The 17,185-nt window shown below is 47.2% G+C and overlaps 3 protein-coding genes across 3 annotated transcripts in view; all 3 read left to right on the forward strand.

Annotated features, from left to right (window-relative positions):
- LOC140167512 (titin-like) overlaps positions 1-17,185 on the forward strand; it is a 281,497-nt gene that overhangs the window by 98,008 nt on the left and 166,304 nt on the right. The gene's annotated exons all lie outside the window — the stretch shown is intronic.
- LOC140168700 (uncharacterized) lies at positions 199-1,408 on the forward strand. The gene is made up of 2 exons (XM_072192111.1): positions 199-816; positions 1,226-1,408. Exons 1-2 carry the CDS (start codon positions 199-201, stop codon positions 1,406-1,408), a joined length of 801 nt encoding a protein of 266 aa, XP_072048212.1.
- LOC140168702 (uncharacterized) lies at positions 14,292-17,185 on the forward strand. Its single transcript, XM_072192112.1, has 4 exons — positions 14,292-14,421; positions 14,584-15,681; positions 16,042-16,365; positions 17,172-17,185. Exons 1-4 carry the CDS (start codon positions 14,292-14,294, stop codon positions 17,183-17,185), a joined length of 1,566 nt encoding a protein of 521 aa, XP_072048213.1.

Here is a 17,185-nt window from a genome sequence, read left to right on the forward strand (position 1 = left end):
GACCAAGTGAATTGGCTGGTGATGACGAATCTCCTGGCGATGACAAGAGCCCAAAGATGACATGTCCCAGACAGAGACTGCCACTGAGGACAGACCAGAGAGTCAAGTCCTGAAGACGAACAAGCACCTGGTGACGAGCCATTGTCCCAGGATGGCAGACCGATGATGAGTCACAGCCTACTGATGGCAAAGATAGCGATGCCTCTCAAGACAAAGCAGATGAATGATAGAGAACCTGTTTCTGAGAGTGTGATTGCTCCAAGTGACCAAAAGCCTGATGAGACAAGTCCAACTGATGAGCCTTCTGACGAAGCTGAACCATCAACAACTTCTGATCATCCGGAAGATGATGAAGACAGACCACTTGATGAATCACAGGCTGATGATGATGGTAAACCTGATGATGAGAAATCTGTTGGCGATGAAGATGAGCCAATTGTACCAATAGATCAAAAGCCTGTCGAAAGTGGTCCAAAAGATCTGGACGATAGTGAGTCACCAGAGGATGAGTCTTCACCAGCAGACGAAGAGAAAGAGCCAGAGAGTGAATCTCAACCTGATGAAAGTGATAGACCAAGTGAATTGGCTGGTGATGACGAATCTCCTGGCGATGACAAGGAGCCCAAAGATGACATGTCTGAACCAGACGAGAATGCAACTGAGGACAGACCAACAGAGTCAAGTCCTGAAGATGAACAAGCACCTGGTGACGAGGCATTGTCCCAGGATGGCAGTCCCGATGATGAGTCACAGCCTACTGATGGTAAAGATAGCGACGCCTCTCAAGACGAAGCAGATGAAGATGACAGAGAACCTGTTTCTGAGAGTGTGATTGCTCCAAGTGACCAAAAGCCTGATGAGACAAGTCCAACTGATGAGCCTTCTGACGAAGCTGAACCATCAACAGCTTCTGATCATCCGGAAGATGATGAAGACAGACCACTTGATGAATCACAGGCTGATGATGATGGTAAACCTGATGACGAGAAATCTGTTGGCGATGAAGATGAGCCAATTGTACCAATAGATCAAAAGCCTGTCGAAAGTGGTCCAAAAGATCTGGACGATAGTGAGTCACCAGAGGATGAGTCTTCACCAGCAGACGAAGAGAAAGAGCCAGAGAGTGAATCTCAACCTGATGAAAGTGATAGACCAAGTGAATTGGCTGGTGATGACGAATCTCCTGGCGATGACAAGGAGCCCAAAGATGACATGTCTGAACCAGACGAGACTGCCACTGAGGACAGACCAACAGTCAAGTCCTGAAGATGAACAAGCACCTGGTGACGAGCCATTGTCCCAGGATGGCAGACCGATGATGAGTCACAGCCTGCTGATGGAAACGATAGCGATGCCTCTCAAGCCGAAGCAGATGAAGATGATAGAGAACCTGTTTCTGAGAGTGTGATTGCTCCAAGTGACCAAAAGCCTGATGAGACAAGTCCAACTGATGAGCCTTCTGACGAAGCTGAACCATCAACAGCTTCTGATCATCCGGAAGATGATGAAGACAGACCACTTGATGAATCACAGGCTGATGATGATGGTAAACCTGATGATGAGAAATCTGTTGGCGATGAAGATGAGCCAATTGTACCAATAGATCAAAAGCCTGTCGAAAGTGGTCCAAAAGATCTGGACGATGGTGAGTCACCAGAGGATGAGTCTTCACCAGCAGACGAAGAGAAAGAGCCAGAGAGTGAATCTCAACCTGATGAAAGTGATAGACCAAGAGTGAATTGGCTGGTGATGACGAATCTCCTGGCGATGACAAAGGAGCCCAAAGATGACATGTCTGAACCAGACAGAGACTGCCACTGAGGACAGACCAACAGAGTCAAGTCCTGAAGATGAACAAGCACCTGGTGACGAGCCATTGTCCCAGGATGGCAGACCGATGATGAGTCACAGCCTACTGATGGTAAAGATAGCGACGCCTCTCAAGACAGAAGCAGATGAAGATGACAGAGAACCTGTTTCTGAGAGTGTGATTGCTCCAAGTGACCAAAAGCCTGATGAGACAAGTCCAACTGATGAGCCTTCTGACGAAGCTGAACCATCAACAGCTTCTGATCATCCGGAAGATGATGAAGACAGACCACTTGATGAATCACAGGCTGATGATGATGGTAAACCTGATGATGAGAAATCTGTTGGCGATGAAGATGAGCCAATTGTACCAATAGATCAAAAGCCTGTCGAAAGTGGTCCAAAAGATCTGGACGATAGTGAGTCACCAGAGGATGAGTCTTCACCAGCAGACGAAGAGAAAGAGCCAGAGAGTGAATCTCAACCTGATGAAAGTGATAGACCAAGTGAATTGGCTGGTGATGACGAATCTCCTGGCGATGACAAGGAGCCCAAAGATGACATGTCTGAACCAGACGAGACTGCCACTGAGGACAGACCAACAGAGTCAAGTCCTGAAGATGAACAAGCACCTGGTGACGAGCCATTGTCCCAGGATGGCAGACCGATGATGAGTCACAGCCTACTGATGGTAAAGATAGCGACGCCTCTCAAGACAGAAGCAGATGAAGATGATAGAGAACCTGTTTCTGAGAGTGTGATTGCTCCAAGTGACCAAAAGCCTGATGAGACAAGTCCAACTGATGAGCCTTCTGACGAAGCTGAACCATCAACAGCTTCTGATCATCCGGAAGATGATGAAGACAGACCACTTGATGAATCACAGGCTGATGATGATGGTAAACCTGATGATGAGAAATCTGTTGGCGATGAAGATGAGCCAATTGTACCAATAGATCAAAAGCCTGTCGAAAGTGGTCCAAAAGATCTGGACGATAGTGAGTCACCAGAGGATGAGTCTTCACCAGCAGACGAAGAGAAAGAGCCAGAGAGTGAATCTCAACCTGATGAAAGTGATAGACCAAGTGAATTGGCTGGTGATGACGAATCTCCTGGCGATGACAAGGAGCCCAAAGATGACATGTCTGAACCAGGCGAGACTGCCACTGAGGACAGACCAACAGAGTCAAGTCCTGAAGATGAACAAGCACCTGGTGACGAGCCATTGTCCCAGGATGGCAGACCGATGATGAGTCACAGCCTACTGATGGCAAAGATAGCGATGCCTCTCAAGACGAAGCAGATGAAGATGATAGAGAACCTGTTTCTGAGAGTGTGATTGCTCCAAGTGACCAAAAGCCTGATGAGACAAGTCCAACTGATGAGCCTTCTGACGAAGCTGAACCATCAACAGCTTCTGATCATCCGGAAGATGATGAAGACAGACCACTTGATGAATCACAGGCTGATGATGATGGTAAACCTGATGATGAGAAATCTGTTGGCGATGAAGATGAGCCAATTGTACCAATAGATCAAAAGCCTGTCGAAAGTGGTCCAAAAGATCTGGACGATAGTGAGTCACCAGAGGATGAGTCTTCACCAGCAGACGAAGAGAAAGAGCCAGAGAGTGAATCTCAACCTGATGAAAGTGATAGACCAAGTGAATTGGCTGGTGATGACGAATCTCCTGGCGATGACAAGGAGCCCAAAGATGACATGTCTGAACCAGACAGAGACTGCCACTGAGGACAGACCAACAGGGTCAAGTCCTGAAGATGAACAAGCACCTGGTGACGAGCCATTGTCCCAGGATGGCAGTCCCGATGATGAGTCACAGCCTACTGATGGTAAAGATAGCGACGCCTCTCAAGACGAAGCAGATGAAGATGACAGAGAACCTGTTTCTGAGAGTGTGATTGCTCCAAGTGACCAAAAGCCTGATGAGACAAGTCCAACTGATGAGCCTTCTGACGAAGCTGAACCATCAACAGCTTCTGATCATCCGGAAGATGATGAAGACAGACCACTTGATGAATCACAGGCTGATGATGATGGTAAACCTGATGACGAGAAATCTGTTGGCGATGAAGATGAGCCAATTGTACCAATAGAAAAAAAGCCTGTCGAAAGTGGTCCAAAAGATCTGGACGATAGTGAGTCACCAGAGGATGAGTCTTCACCAGCAGACGAAGAGAAAGAGCCAGAGAGTGAATCTCAACCTGATGAAAGTGATAGACCAAGTGAATTGGCTGGTGATGACGAATCTCCTGGCGATGACAAGGAGCCCAAAGATGACATGTCTGAACCAGACGAGACTGCCACTGAGGACAGACCAACAGAGTCAAGTCCTGAAGATGAACAAGCACCTGGTGACGAGCCATTGTCCCAGGATGGCAGACCGATGATGAGTCACAGCCTACTGATGGCAAAGATAGCGATGCCTCTCAAGACGAAGCAGATGAAGATGATAGAGAACCTGTTTCTGAGAGTGTGATTGCTCCAAGTGACCAAAAGCCTGATGAGACAAGTCCAACTGATGAGCCTTCTGACGAAGCTGAACCATCAACAGCTTCTGATCATCCGGAAGATGATGAAGACAGACCACTTGATGAATCACAGGCTGATGATGATGGTAAACCTGATGATGAGAAATCTGTTGGCGATGAAGATGAGCCAATTGTACCAATAGATCAAAAGCCTGTCGAAAGTGGTCCAAAAGATCTGGACGATAGTGAGTCACCAGAGGATGAGTCTTCACCAGCAGACGAAGAGAAAGAGCCAGAGAGTGAATCTCAACCTGATGAAAGTGATAGACCAAGTGAATTGGCTGGTGATGACGAATCTCCTGGCGATGACAAGGAGCCCAAAGATGACATGTCTGAACCAGACGAGACTGCCACTGAGGACAGACCAACAGAGTCAAGTCCTGAAGATGAACAAGCACCTGGTGACGAGCCATTGTCCCAGGATGGCAGTCCCGATGATGAGTCACAGCCTACTGATGGTAAAGATAGCGACGCCTCTCAAGACGAAGCAGATGAAGATGACAGAGAACCTGTTTCTGAGAGTGTGATTGCTCCAAGTGACCAAAAGCCTGATGAGACAAGTCCAACTGATGAGCCTTCTGACGAAGCTGAACCATCAACAGCTTTTGATCATCCGGAAGATGATGAAGACAGACCACTTGATGAATCACAGGCTGATGATGATGGTAAACCTGATGACGAGAAATCTGTTGGCGATGAAGATGAGCCAATTGTACCAATAGATCAAAAGCCTGTCGAAAGTGGTCCAAAAGATCTGGACGATAGTGAGTCACCAGAGGATGAGTCTTCACCAGCAGACGAAGAGAAAGAGCCAGAGAGTGAATCTCAACCTGATGAAAGTGATAGACCAAGTGAATTGGCTGGTGATGACGAATCTCCTGGCGATGACAAGGAGCCCAAAGATGACATGTCTGAACCAGACAGAGACTGCCACTGAGGACAGACCAACAGAGTCAAGTCCTGAAGATGAACAAGCACCTGGTGACGAGCCATTGTCCCAGGATGGCAGACCCGATGATGAGTCACAGCCTACTGATGGTAAAGATAGCGACGCCTCTCAAGACAAAGCAGATGAAGATGACAGAGAACCTGTTTCTGAGAGTGTGATTGCTCCAAGTGACCAAAAGCCTGATGAGACAAGTCCAACTGATGAGCCTTCTGACGAAGCTGCACCATCAACAGCTTCTGATCATCCGGAAGATGATGAAGACAGACCACTTGATGAATCACAGGCTGATGATGATGGTAAACCTGATGACGAGAAATCTGTTGGCGATGAAGATGAGCCAATTGTACCAATAGATCAAAAGCCTGTCGAAAGTGGTCCAAAAGATCTGGACGATAGTGAGTCACCAGAGGATGAGTCTTCACCAGCAGACGAAGAGAAAGAGCCAGAGAGTGAATCTCAACCTGATGAAAGTGATAGACCAAGTGAATTGGCTGGTGATGACGAATCTCCTGGCGACGACAAGGAGCCCAAAGATGACATGTCTGAACCAGACGAGTCAAGTCCTGAAGACGAACAAGCACCTGGTGACGAGCCATTGTCCCAGGATGGCAGACCCGATGATGAGTCACAGCCTGCTGATGGCAAAGATAGCGATGCCTCTCAAGACGAAGCAGATGGAGATGATAGAGAACCTGTTTCTGAGAGTGTGATTGCTCCAAGTGACCAAAAGCCTGATGAGACAAGTCCAACTGATGAGCCTTCTGACGAAGCTGAACCATCAACAGCTTCTGATCATCCGGAAGATGATGAAGACAGACCACTTGATGAATCACAGGCTGATGATGATGGTAAACCTGATGATGAGAAATCTGTTGGCGATGAAGATGAGCCAATTGTACCAATAGATCAAAAGCCTGTCGAAAGTGGTCCAAAAGATCTGGACGATAGTGAGTCACCAGAGGATGAGTCTTCACCAGCAGACGAAGAGAAAGAGCCAGAGAGTGAATCTCAACCTGATGAAAGTGATAGACCAAGTGAATTGGCTGGTGATGACGAATCTCCTGGCGATGACAAGGAGCCCAAAGATGACATGTCTGAACCAGACGAGACTGCCACTGAGGACAGACCAACAGAGTCAAGTCCTGAAGATGAACAAGCACCTGGTGACGAGCCATTGTCCCAGGATGGCAGACCGATGATGAGTCACAGCCTACTGATGGTAAAGATAGCGACGCCTCTCAAGACGAAGCAGATGAAGATGACAGAGAACCTGTTTCTGAGAGTGTGATTGCTCCAAGTGACCAAAAGCCTGATGAGACAAGTCCAACTGATGAGCCTTCTGACGAAGCTGAACCATCAACAGCTTTTGATCATCCGGAAGATGATGAAGACAGACCACTTGATGAATCACAGGCTGATGATGATGGTAAACCTGATGACGAGAAATCTGTTGGCGATGAAGATGAGCCAATTGTACCAATAGATCAAAAGCCTGTCGAAAGTGGTCCAAAAGATCTGGACGATAGTGAGTCACCAGAGGATGAGTCTTCACCAGCAGACGACGAGAAAGAGCCAGAGAGTGAATCTCAACCTGATGAAAGTGATAGACCAAGTGAATTGGCTGGTGATGACGAATCTCCTGGCGATGACAAGGAGCCCAAAGATGACATGTCTGAACCAGACGAGACTGCCACTGAGGACAGACCAACAGAGTCAAGTCCTGAAGATGAACAAGCACCTGGTGACGAGCCATTGTCCCAGGATGGCAGACCGATGATGAGTCACAGCCTACTGATGGTAAAGATAGCGACGCCTCTCAAGACGAAGCAGATGAAGATGACAGAGAACCTGTTTCTGAGAGTGTGATTGCTCCAAGTGACCAAAAGCCTGATGAGACAAGTCCAACTGATGAGCATTCTTCTGACGAAGCTGAACCATCAACAGCTTCTGATCATCCGGAAGATGATGAAGACAGACCACTTGATGAATCACAGGCTGATGATGATGGTAAACCTGATGATGAGAAATCTGTTGGCGATGAAGATGAGCCAATTGTACCAATAGATCAAAAGCCTGTCGAAAGTGGTCCAAAAGATCTGGACGATAGTGAGTCACCAGAGGATGAGTCTTCACCAGCAGACGAAGAGAAAGAGCCAGAGAGTGAATCTCAACCTGATGAAAGTGATAGACCAAGTGAATTGGCTGGTGATGACGAATCTCCTGGCGATGACAAGGAGCCCAAAGATGACATGTCTGAACCAGACAGAGACTGCCACTGAGGACAGACCAACAGAGTCAAGTCCTGAAGATGAACAAGCACCTGGTGACGAGCCATTGTCCCAGGATGGCAGACCCGATGATGAGTCACAGCCTACTGATGGCAAAGATAGCGATACCTCTCAAGACGAAGCAGATGAAGATGATAGAGAACCTGTTTCTGAGAGTGTGATTGCTCCAAGTGACCAAAAGCCTGATGAGACAAGTCCAACTGATGAGCCTTCTGACGAAGCTGAACCATCAACAGCTTCTGATCATCCGGAAGATGATGAAGACAGACCACTTGATGAATCACAGGCTGATGATGATGGTAAACCTGATGATGAGAAATCTGTTGGCGATGAAGATGAGCCAATTGTACCAATAGATCAAAAGCCTGTCGAAAGTGGTCCAAAAGATCTGGACGATAGTGAGTCACCAGAGGATGAGTCTTCACCAGCAGACGAAGAGAAAGAGCCAGAGAGTGAATCTCAACCTGATGAAAGTGATAGACCAAGTGAATTGGCTGGTGATGACGAATCTCCTGGCGATGACAAGGAGCCCAAAGATGACATGTCTGAACCAGACGAGACTGCCACTGAGGACAGACCAACAGAGTCAAGTCCTGAAGATGAACAAGCACCTGGTGACGAGCCATTGTCCCAGGATGGCAGACCCGATGATGAGTCACAGCCTACTGATGGTAAAGATAGCGACGCCTCTCAAGACGAAGCAGATGAAGATGACAGAGAACCTGTTTCTGAGAGTGTGATTGCTCCAAGTGACCAAAAGCCTGATGAGACAAGTCCAACTGATGAGCCTTCTGACGAAGCTGAACCATCAACAGCTTCTGATCATCCGGAAGATGATGAAGACAGACCACTTGATGAATCACAGGCTGATGATGATGGTAAACCTGATGATGAGAAATCTGTTGGCGATGAAGATGAGCCAATTGTACCAATAGATCAAAAGCCTGTCGAAAGTGGTCCAAAAGATCTGGACGATAGTGAGTCACCAGAGGATGAGTCTTCACCAGCAGACGAAGAGAAAGAGCCAGAGAGTGAATCTCAACCTGATGAAAGTGATAGACCAAGTGAATTGGCTGGTGATGACGAATCTCCTGGCGATGACAAGGAGCCCAAAGATGACATGTCTGAACCAGACGAGACTGCCACTGAGGACAGACCAACAGAGTCAAGTCCTGAAGATGAACAAGCACCTGGTGACGAGCCATTGTCCCAGGATGGCAGTCCCGATGAGAGTCACAGCCTACTGATGGTAAAGATAGCGACGCCTCTCAAGACGAAGCAGATGAAGATGACAGAGAACCTGTTTCTGAGAGTGTGATTGCTCCAAGTGACCAAAAGCCTGATGAGACAAGTCCAACTGATGAGCCTTCTGACGAAGCTGAACCATCAACAGCTTCTGATCATCCGGAAGATGATGAAGACAGACCACTTGATGAATCACAGGCTGATGATGATGGTAAACCTGATGACGAGAAATCTGTTGGCGATGAAGATGAGCCAATTGTACCAATAGATCAAAAGCCTGTCGAAAGTGGTCCAAAAGATCTGGACGATAGTGAGTCACCAGAGGATGAGTCTTCACCAGCAGACGAAGAGAAAGAGCCAGAGAGTGAATCTCAACCTGATGAAAGTGATAGACCAAGTGAATTGGCTGGTGATGACGAATCTCCTGGCGATGACAAGGAGCCCAAAGATGACATGTCTGAACCAGACGAGACTGCCACTGAGGACAGACCAACAGAGTCAAGTCCTGAAGATGAACAAGCACCTGGTGACGAGCCATTGTCCCAGGATGGCAGTCCCGATGATGAGTCACAGCCTACTGATGGTAAAGATAGCGACGCCTCTCAAGACGAAGCAGATGAAGATGACAGAGAACCTGTTTCTGAGAGTGTGATTGCTCCAAGTGACCAAAAGCCTGATGAGACAAGTCCAACTGATGAGCCTTCTGACGAAGCTGAACCATCAACAGCTTCTGATCATCCGGAAGATGATGAAGACAGACCACTTGATGAATCACAGGCTGATGATGATGGTAAACCTGATGATGAGAAATCTGTTGGCGATGAAGATGAGCCAATTGTACCAATAGATCAAAAGCCTGTCGAAAGTGGTCCAAAAGATCTGGACGATAGTGAGTCACCAGAGGATGAGTCTTCACCAGCAGACGACGAGAAAAGAGCCAGAGAGTGAATCTCAACCTGATGAAAGTGATAGACCAAGTGAATTGGCTGGTGATGACGAATCTCCTGGCGATGACAAGGAGCCCAAAGATGACATGTCTGAACCAGACGAGACTGCCACTGAGGACAGACCAACAGAGTCAAGTCCTGAAGATGAACAAGCACCTGGTGACGAGCCATTGAGCACCTGGTGACCACAGGCTGATGATGATGGTAAACCTGATGATGAGAAATCTGTTGGCGATGAAGATGAGCCAATTGTACCAATAGATCAAAAGCCTGTCGAAAGTGGTCCAAAAGATCTGGACGATAGTGAGTCACCAGAGGATGAGTCTTCACCAGCAGACGAAGAGAAAGAGCCAGAGAGTGAATCTCAACCTGATGAAAGTGATAGACCAAGTGAATTGGCTGGTGATGACGAATCTCCTGGCGATGACAAGGAGCCCAAAGATGACATGTCTGAACCAGACGAGACTGCCACTGAGGACAGACCAACAGAGTCAAGTCCTGAAGATGAACAAGCACCTGGTGACGAGCCATTGTCCCAGGATGGCAGTCCGATGATGAGTCACAGCCTACTGATGGTAAAGATAGCGACGCCTCTCAAGACGAAGCAGATGAAGATGACAGAGAACCTGTTTCTGAGAGTGTGATTGCTCCAAGTGACCAAAAGCCTGATGAGACAAGTCCAACTGATGAGCCTTCTGACGAAGCTGAACCATCAACAGCTTCTGATCATCCGGAAGATGATGAAGACAGACCACTTGATGAATCACAGGCTGATGATGATGGTAAACCTGATGATGAGAAATCTGTTGGCGATGAAGATGAGCCAATTGTACCAATAGATCAAAAGCCTGTCGAAAGTGGTCCAAAAGATCTGGACGATAGTGAGTCACCAGAGGATGAGTCTTCACCAGCAGACGAAGAGAAAGAGCCAGAGAGTGAATCTCAACCTGATGAAAGTGATAGACCAAGTGAATTGGCTGGTGATGACGAATCTCCTGGCGATGACAAGGAGCCCAAAGATGACATGTCTGAACCAGACAAGACTGCCACTGAGGACAGACCAACAGAGTCAAGTCCTGAAGATGAACAAGCACCTGGTGACGAGCCATTGTCCCAGGATGGCAGACCCGATGATGAGTCACAGCCTACTGATGGTAAAGATAGCGACGCCTCTCAAGACGAAGCAGATGAAGATGACAGAGAACCTGTTTCTGAGAGTGTGATTGCTCCAAGTGACCAAAAGCCTGATGAGACAAGTCCAACTGATGAGCCTTCTGACGAAGCTGAACCATCAACAGCTTCTGATCATCCGGAAGATGATGAAGACAGACCACTTGATGAATCACAGGCTGATGATGATGGTAAACCTGATGACGAGAAATCTGTTGGCGATGAAGATGAGCCAATTGTACCAATAGATCAAAAGCCTGTCGAAAGTGGTCCAAAAGATCTGGACGATAGTGAGTCACCAGAGGATGAGTCTTCACCAGCAGACGAAGAGAAAGAGCCAGAGAGTGAATCTCAACCTGATGAAAGTGATAGACCAAGTGAATTGGCTGGTGATGACGAATCTCCTGGCGATGACAAGGAGCCCAAAGATGACATGTCTGAACCAGACGAGACTGCCACTGAGGACAGACCAACAGAGTCAAGTCCTGAAGACGAACAAGCACCTGGTGACGAGCCATTGTCCCAGGATGGCAGACCCGATGATGAGTCACAGCCTACTGATGGCAAAGATAGCGATGCCTCTCAAGACAGAAGCAGATGAAGATGATAGAGAACCTGTTTCTGAGAGTGTGATTGCTCCAAGTGACCAAAAGCCTGATGAGACAAGTCCAACTGATGAGCCTTCTGACGAAGCTGAACCATCAACAGCTTCTGATCATCCGGAAGATGATGAAGACAGACCACTTGATGAATCACAGGCTGATGATGATGGTAAACCTGATGATGAGAAATCTGTTGGCGATGAAGATGAGCCAATTGTACCAATAGATCAAAAGCCTGTCGAAAGTGGTCCAAAAGATCTGGACGATAGTGAGTCACCAGAGGATGAGTCTTCACCTTCAGACGAAGAGAAAGAGCCAGAGAGTGAATCTCAACCTGATGAAAGTGATAGACCAAGTGAATTGGCTGGTGATGACGAATCTCCTGGCGATGACAAGGGGCCCAAAGATGACATGTCTGAACCAGACGAGTCTGCCACTGAGGACAGACCAACAGAGTCAAGTCCTGAAGATGAACAAGCACCTGGTGACGAGCCTTTGTGCCAGGATGGCAGACCCGATGATGAGTCACAGCCTACTGATGGTAAAGATAGCGACGCCTCTCAAGACGAAGCAGATGAAGATGACAGAGAACCTGTTTCTGAGAGTGTGATTGCTCCAAGTGACCAAAAGCCTGATGAGACTAGTCCAACTGATGAGCCTTCTGACGAAGCTGAACCATCAGTGGGTTCCGATCATCCAGAAGATGAGGATAGATCTGATTTCGATAATTTATCTGAAAAAGATGGTTCGTTATCGGATGCTGAGATTACTCCAATAATGCAGTTGCCTGTAGAGAAGCCAAGGAAAGAAGATATTGAAAAGCAGTTTGCAGAAGATCAGCCCGACGACAACGATTCGTCCGGTGATGAATCATTTACTGTCTGTTTGGATGTGCCTCTAAGAGATCTTGAGGAAACCGTTTCTCTTGCAAATGTAGCTTATGATGCATCTGATGAGCCTGAAATTGAAGACACTTATTTGTTTTGGAAGGAAGCAAAAGAACCTTCAGAAGAAACAGATTCACCACCACTTGTCACTGCAGTTCCTGTTAGCGACAGAGAATTTGATAGCGAAGACAGAGAAAGCTCTGCAGAAGAGGATGAAAGGGAACCGGTGTCAGAAAGTGTTACTGCTCCTTCTGATGTTGAACTTGACGGAACTGTTCCATCTGAGCCTTCAGATAGTGACGAGGATTCAGAAAGAAATGAAAGTCATTTAGAAGATGAGCGGCCTGTTGTCGAAGAAGATCCTATCTCTTGTACAATTAAGCCTTCAGAGGAAATATCTCCAGACATCTTTAAGGACTTTGAATCTGCAGAAGGAAGTGACCAGTCAGATGAAGACGATGAGAATATTAATGAAGCATTAGATGAATCAACACAAACACCCAATTTAACAGAGGAACCTAGCGACAGTGATAAACCCACAGAAGAGAGCGCGGGAATGCACGATGAATCCCCAGTTGAAAGCGACGATGAAAATGCATCCCCAGAATCTGACGAAAAAGGAGAAGAGGTACAAGAAGAACCGGTGCTTTGTACGATAGTTCCAGCAGAGGAAACATCTCCAGATATTTTTGACAAACTTTTTGCTCAAGATGCTGAAGAACCTAAGGACGAAGATGAACACCTGTCTGAAAATGAATCTGATGAAGATTCTGCTGAAAAAGAAGAACCAGAAGGCTCTGAAATAGACGTTGGGAACAAACCACAGGATGATATCGAAAAATCTGAATTAAATGATCCAGAAGAAAGCAACCTTAACAAATACCCCGTAAGAACCAAATGCTCTGGATGATAATGACAGTATTGATAGCATGGATGAAATTGACAGAGACCCAACTTCCAACATAGATGACGAACCAGAATCAACAGTGCAACCATTCCGGGAAACGTCCGATGATGTTGACAGCAACGAAGGTGAATCAGACGACATCATATCCGATTCTGAAGAACCAATTGTACCAGTAGATGAAAAACCTGTAGAAAGTGGTCCAAAAGATCTGGATGATAGTGAGTCACCAGAGGATCAGTCTTCACCAGCAGACGAAGAGAAAGAACCAGAGAGTGAATCTCAACCTGATGAAAGTGATAGACCAAGTGAATTGGCTGGTGATGACGAATCTCCTGGCGATGACAAGGAGCCCAAAGATGACATGTCTGAACCAGACGAGGCTGCCACTGAGGACAGACCAACAGAGTCAAGTCCTGAAGATGAACAAGCACCTGGTGACGAGCCATTGTCCCAGGATGGCAGACCCGATGATGAGTCACAGCCTACTGATGGCAAAGATAGCGACGCCTCTCAAGACGAAGCAGATGAAGATGACAGAGAACCTGTTTCTGAGAGTGTGATTGCTCCAAGTGACCAAAAGCCTGATGAGACTAGTCCAACTGATGAGCCTTCTGACGAAGCTGAACCATCAACAGCTTCTGATCATCCGGAAGTTGATGAGGACAGACCACTTGATGAATCACAGGCTGATGATGATCGTAAACCTGATGATGAGAAATCTGTTGGCGATGAAGGTGAGCCAATTGTACCAATAGATCAAAAGCCTGTCGAAAGTGGTCCAAAAGATCTGGACGATAGTGAGTCACCAGAGGATGAGTCTTCACCAGCAGACGAAGAGAAAGAGCCAGAGTGAATCTCAACCTGATGAAAGCGATAGACCAAGTGAATTGGCTGGTGATGATGAATCTCCTGGCGATGACAAGGAGCCCAAAGATGACATGTCAGAACCAGACGAGACTGCCACTGAAGACAGACCAACACAGTCAAGTCCTGAAGATGAACAAGCACCTGGTGACGAGCCATTGTCCCAGGATGGCAGACCCGATGATGCGTCACAGCCTACTGATGGTAAAGATAGCGACGCCTCTCAAGACGAAGCAGATGAAGATGACAGAGAACCTGTTTCTGAGAGTGTGATTGCTCCAAGTGACCAAAAGCCTGATGAGACAAGACCAACTGATGAGCCTTCTGACGAAGCTGAACCATCAACAGCTTCTGATCATCCGGAAGATGATGAAGACAGACCACTTGATGAATCACAGGCTGATGATGATGGTAAACGTGATGACGAGAAATCTGTTGGCGATGAAGATGAGCCAATTGTACCAATAGATCAAAAGCCTGTCGAAAGTGGTCCAAAAGATCTGGACGATAGTGAGTCACCAGAGGATGAGTCTTCACCAGCAGACGAAGAGAAAGAGCCAGAGAGTGAATCTCAACCTGATGAAAGTGATAGACCAAGTGAATTGGCTGGTGATGACGAATCTCCTGGCGATGACAAGGAGCCCAAAGATGACATGTCTGAACCAGACGAGACTGCCACTGAGGACAGACCAACAGAGTCAAGTCCTGAAGATGAACAAGCACCTGGTGACGAGCCATTGTCCCAGGATGGCAGACCCGATGATGAGTCACAGCCTACTAATGGCAAAGATAGCGATGCCTCTCAAGACGAAGCAGATGAAGATGATAGAGAACCTGTTTCTGAGAGTGTGATTGCTCCAAGTGACCAAAAGCCTGATGAGACAAGTCCAACTGATGAGCCTTCTGACGAAGCTGAACCATCAACAGCTTCTGATCATCCGGAAGATGATGAAGACAGACCACTTGATGAATCACAGGCTGATGATGATGGTAAACCTGATGATGACAAATCTGTTGGCGATGAAGATGAGCCAATTGTACCAATAGATCAAAAGCCTGTCGAAAGTGGTCCAAAAGATCTGGACGATAGTGAGTCACCAGAGGATGAGTCTTCACCAGCAGACGAAGAGAAAGAGCCAGATAGTGAATCTCAACCTGATGAAAGTGATAGACCAAGTGAATTGGCTGGTGATGACGAATCTCCTGGCGATGACAAGGAGCCCAAAGATGACATGTCTGAACCAGACGAGACTGCCACTGAGGACAGACCAACAGAGTCAAGTCCTGAAGATGAACAAGCACCTGGTGACGAGCCATTGTCCCAGGATGGCAGACCCGATGATGAGTCACAGCCTGCTGATGGCAAAGATAGCGATGCCTCTCAAGACGAAGCAGATGAAGATGATAGAGAACCTGTTTCTGAGAGTGTGATTGCTCCAAGTGACCAAAAGCCTGATGAGACAAGTCCAACTGATGAGCCTTCTGACGAAGCTGAACCATCAACAGCTTCTGATCATCCGGAAGATGATGAAGACAGACCACTTGATGAATCACAGGCTGATGATGATGGTAAACCTGATGATGAGAAATCTGTTGGCGATGAAGATGAGCCAATTGTACCAATAGATCAAAAGCCTGTCGAAAGTGGTCCAAAAGATCTGGACGATAGTGAGTCACCAGAGGATGAGTCTTCTCCAGCAGACGAAGAGAAAGAGCCAGAGAGTGATTCTCAACCTGATGAAAGTGATAGACCAAGTGAATTGGCTGGTGACGACGAATCTCCTGGCGATGACAAGGAGCCCAAAGATGACATGTCTGAACCAGACGAGACTGCCACTGAGGACAGACCAACCGAGTCAAGTCCTGAAGATGAACAAGCACCAGGTGACGAGCCATTGTCCCAGGATGGCAGACCCGATGATGAGTCACAGCCTACTGATGGCAAAGATAGCGATACCTCTCAAGACGAAGCAGATGAAGATGATAGAGAACCTGTTTCTGAGAGTGTGATTGCTCCAAGTGACCAAAAGCCTGATGAGACAAGTCCAACTGATGAGCCTTCTGACGAAGCTGAACCATCAACAGCTTCTGATTATCCGGAAGATGATGAAGACAGACCACTTGATGAATCACAGGCTGATGATGATGGTAAACCTGATGATGAGAAATCTGTTGGCGATGAAGATGAGCCAATTGTACCAATAGATCAAAAGCCTGTCGAAAGTGGTCCAAAAGATCTGGACGATAGTGAGTCACCAGAGGATGAGTCTTCACCAGCAGACGAAGAGAAAGAGCCAGAGAGTGAATCTCAACCTGATGAAAGTGATAGACCAAGTGAATTGGCTGGTGATGACGAATCTCCTGGCGATGACAAGGAGCCCAAAGATGACATGTCTGAACCAGACGAGACTGCCACTGAGGACAGACCAACAGAGTCAAGTCCTGAAGATGAACAAGCACCTGGTGACGAGCCATTGTCCCAGGATGGCAGTCCCGATGATGAGTCACAGCCTACTGATGGTAAAGATAGCGACGCCTCTCAAGACGAAGCAGATGAAGATGACAGAGAACCTGTTTCTGAGAGTGTGATTGCTCCAAGTGACCAAAAGCCTGATGAGACAAGTCCAACTGATGAGCCTTCTGACGAAGCTGCACCATCAACAGCTTCTGATCATCCGGAAGATGATGAAGACAGACCACTTGATGAATCACAGGCTGATGATGATGGTAAACCTGATGACGAGAAATCTGTTGGCGATGAAGATGAGCCAATTGTACCAATAGATCAAAAGCCTGTCGAAAGTGGTCCAAAAGATCTGGACGATAGTGAGTCACCAGAGGATGAGTCTTCACCAGCAGACGAAGAGAAAGAGCCAGAGAGTGAATCTCAACCTGATGAAAGTGATAGACCAAGTGAATTGGCTGGTGATGACGAATCTCCTGGCGATGACAAGGAGCCCAAAGATGA

Source organism: Amphiura filiformis, chromosome 13 (genome assembly GCF_039555335.1).
Source record: "Amphiura filiformis chromosome 13, Afil_fr2py, whole genome shotgun sequence".
Taxonomy (NCBI): domain Eukaryota; kingdom Metazoa; phylum Echinodermata; class Ophiuroidea; order Amphilepidida; family Amphiuridae; genus Amphiura; species Amphiura filiformis.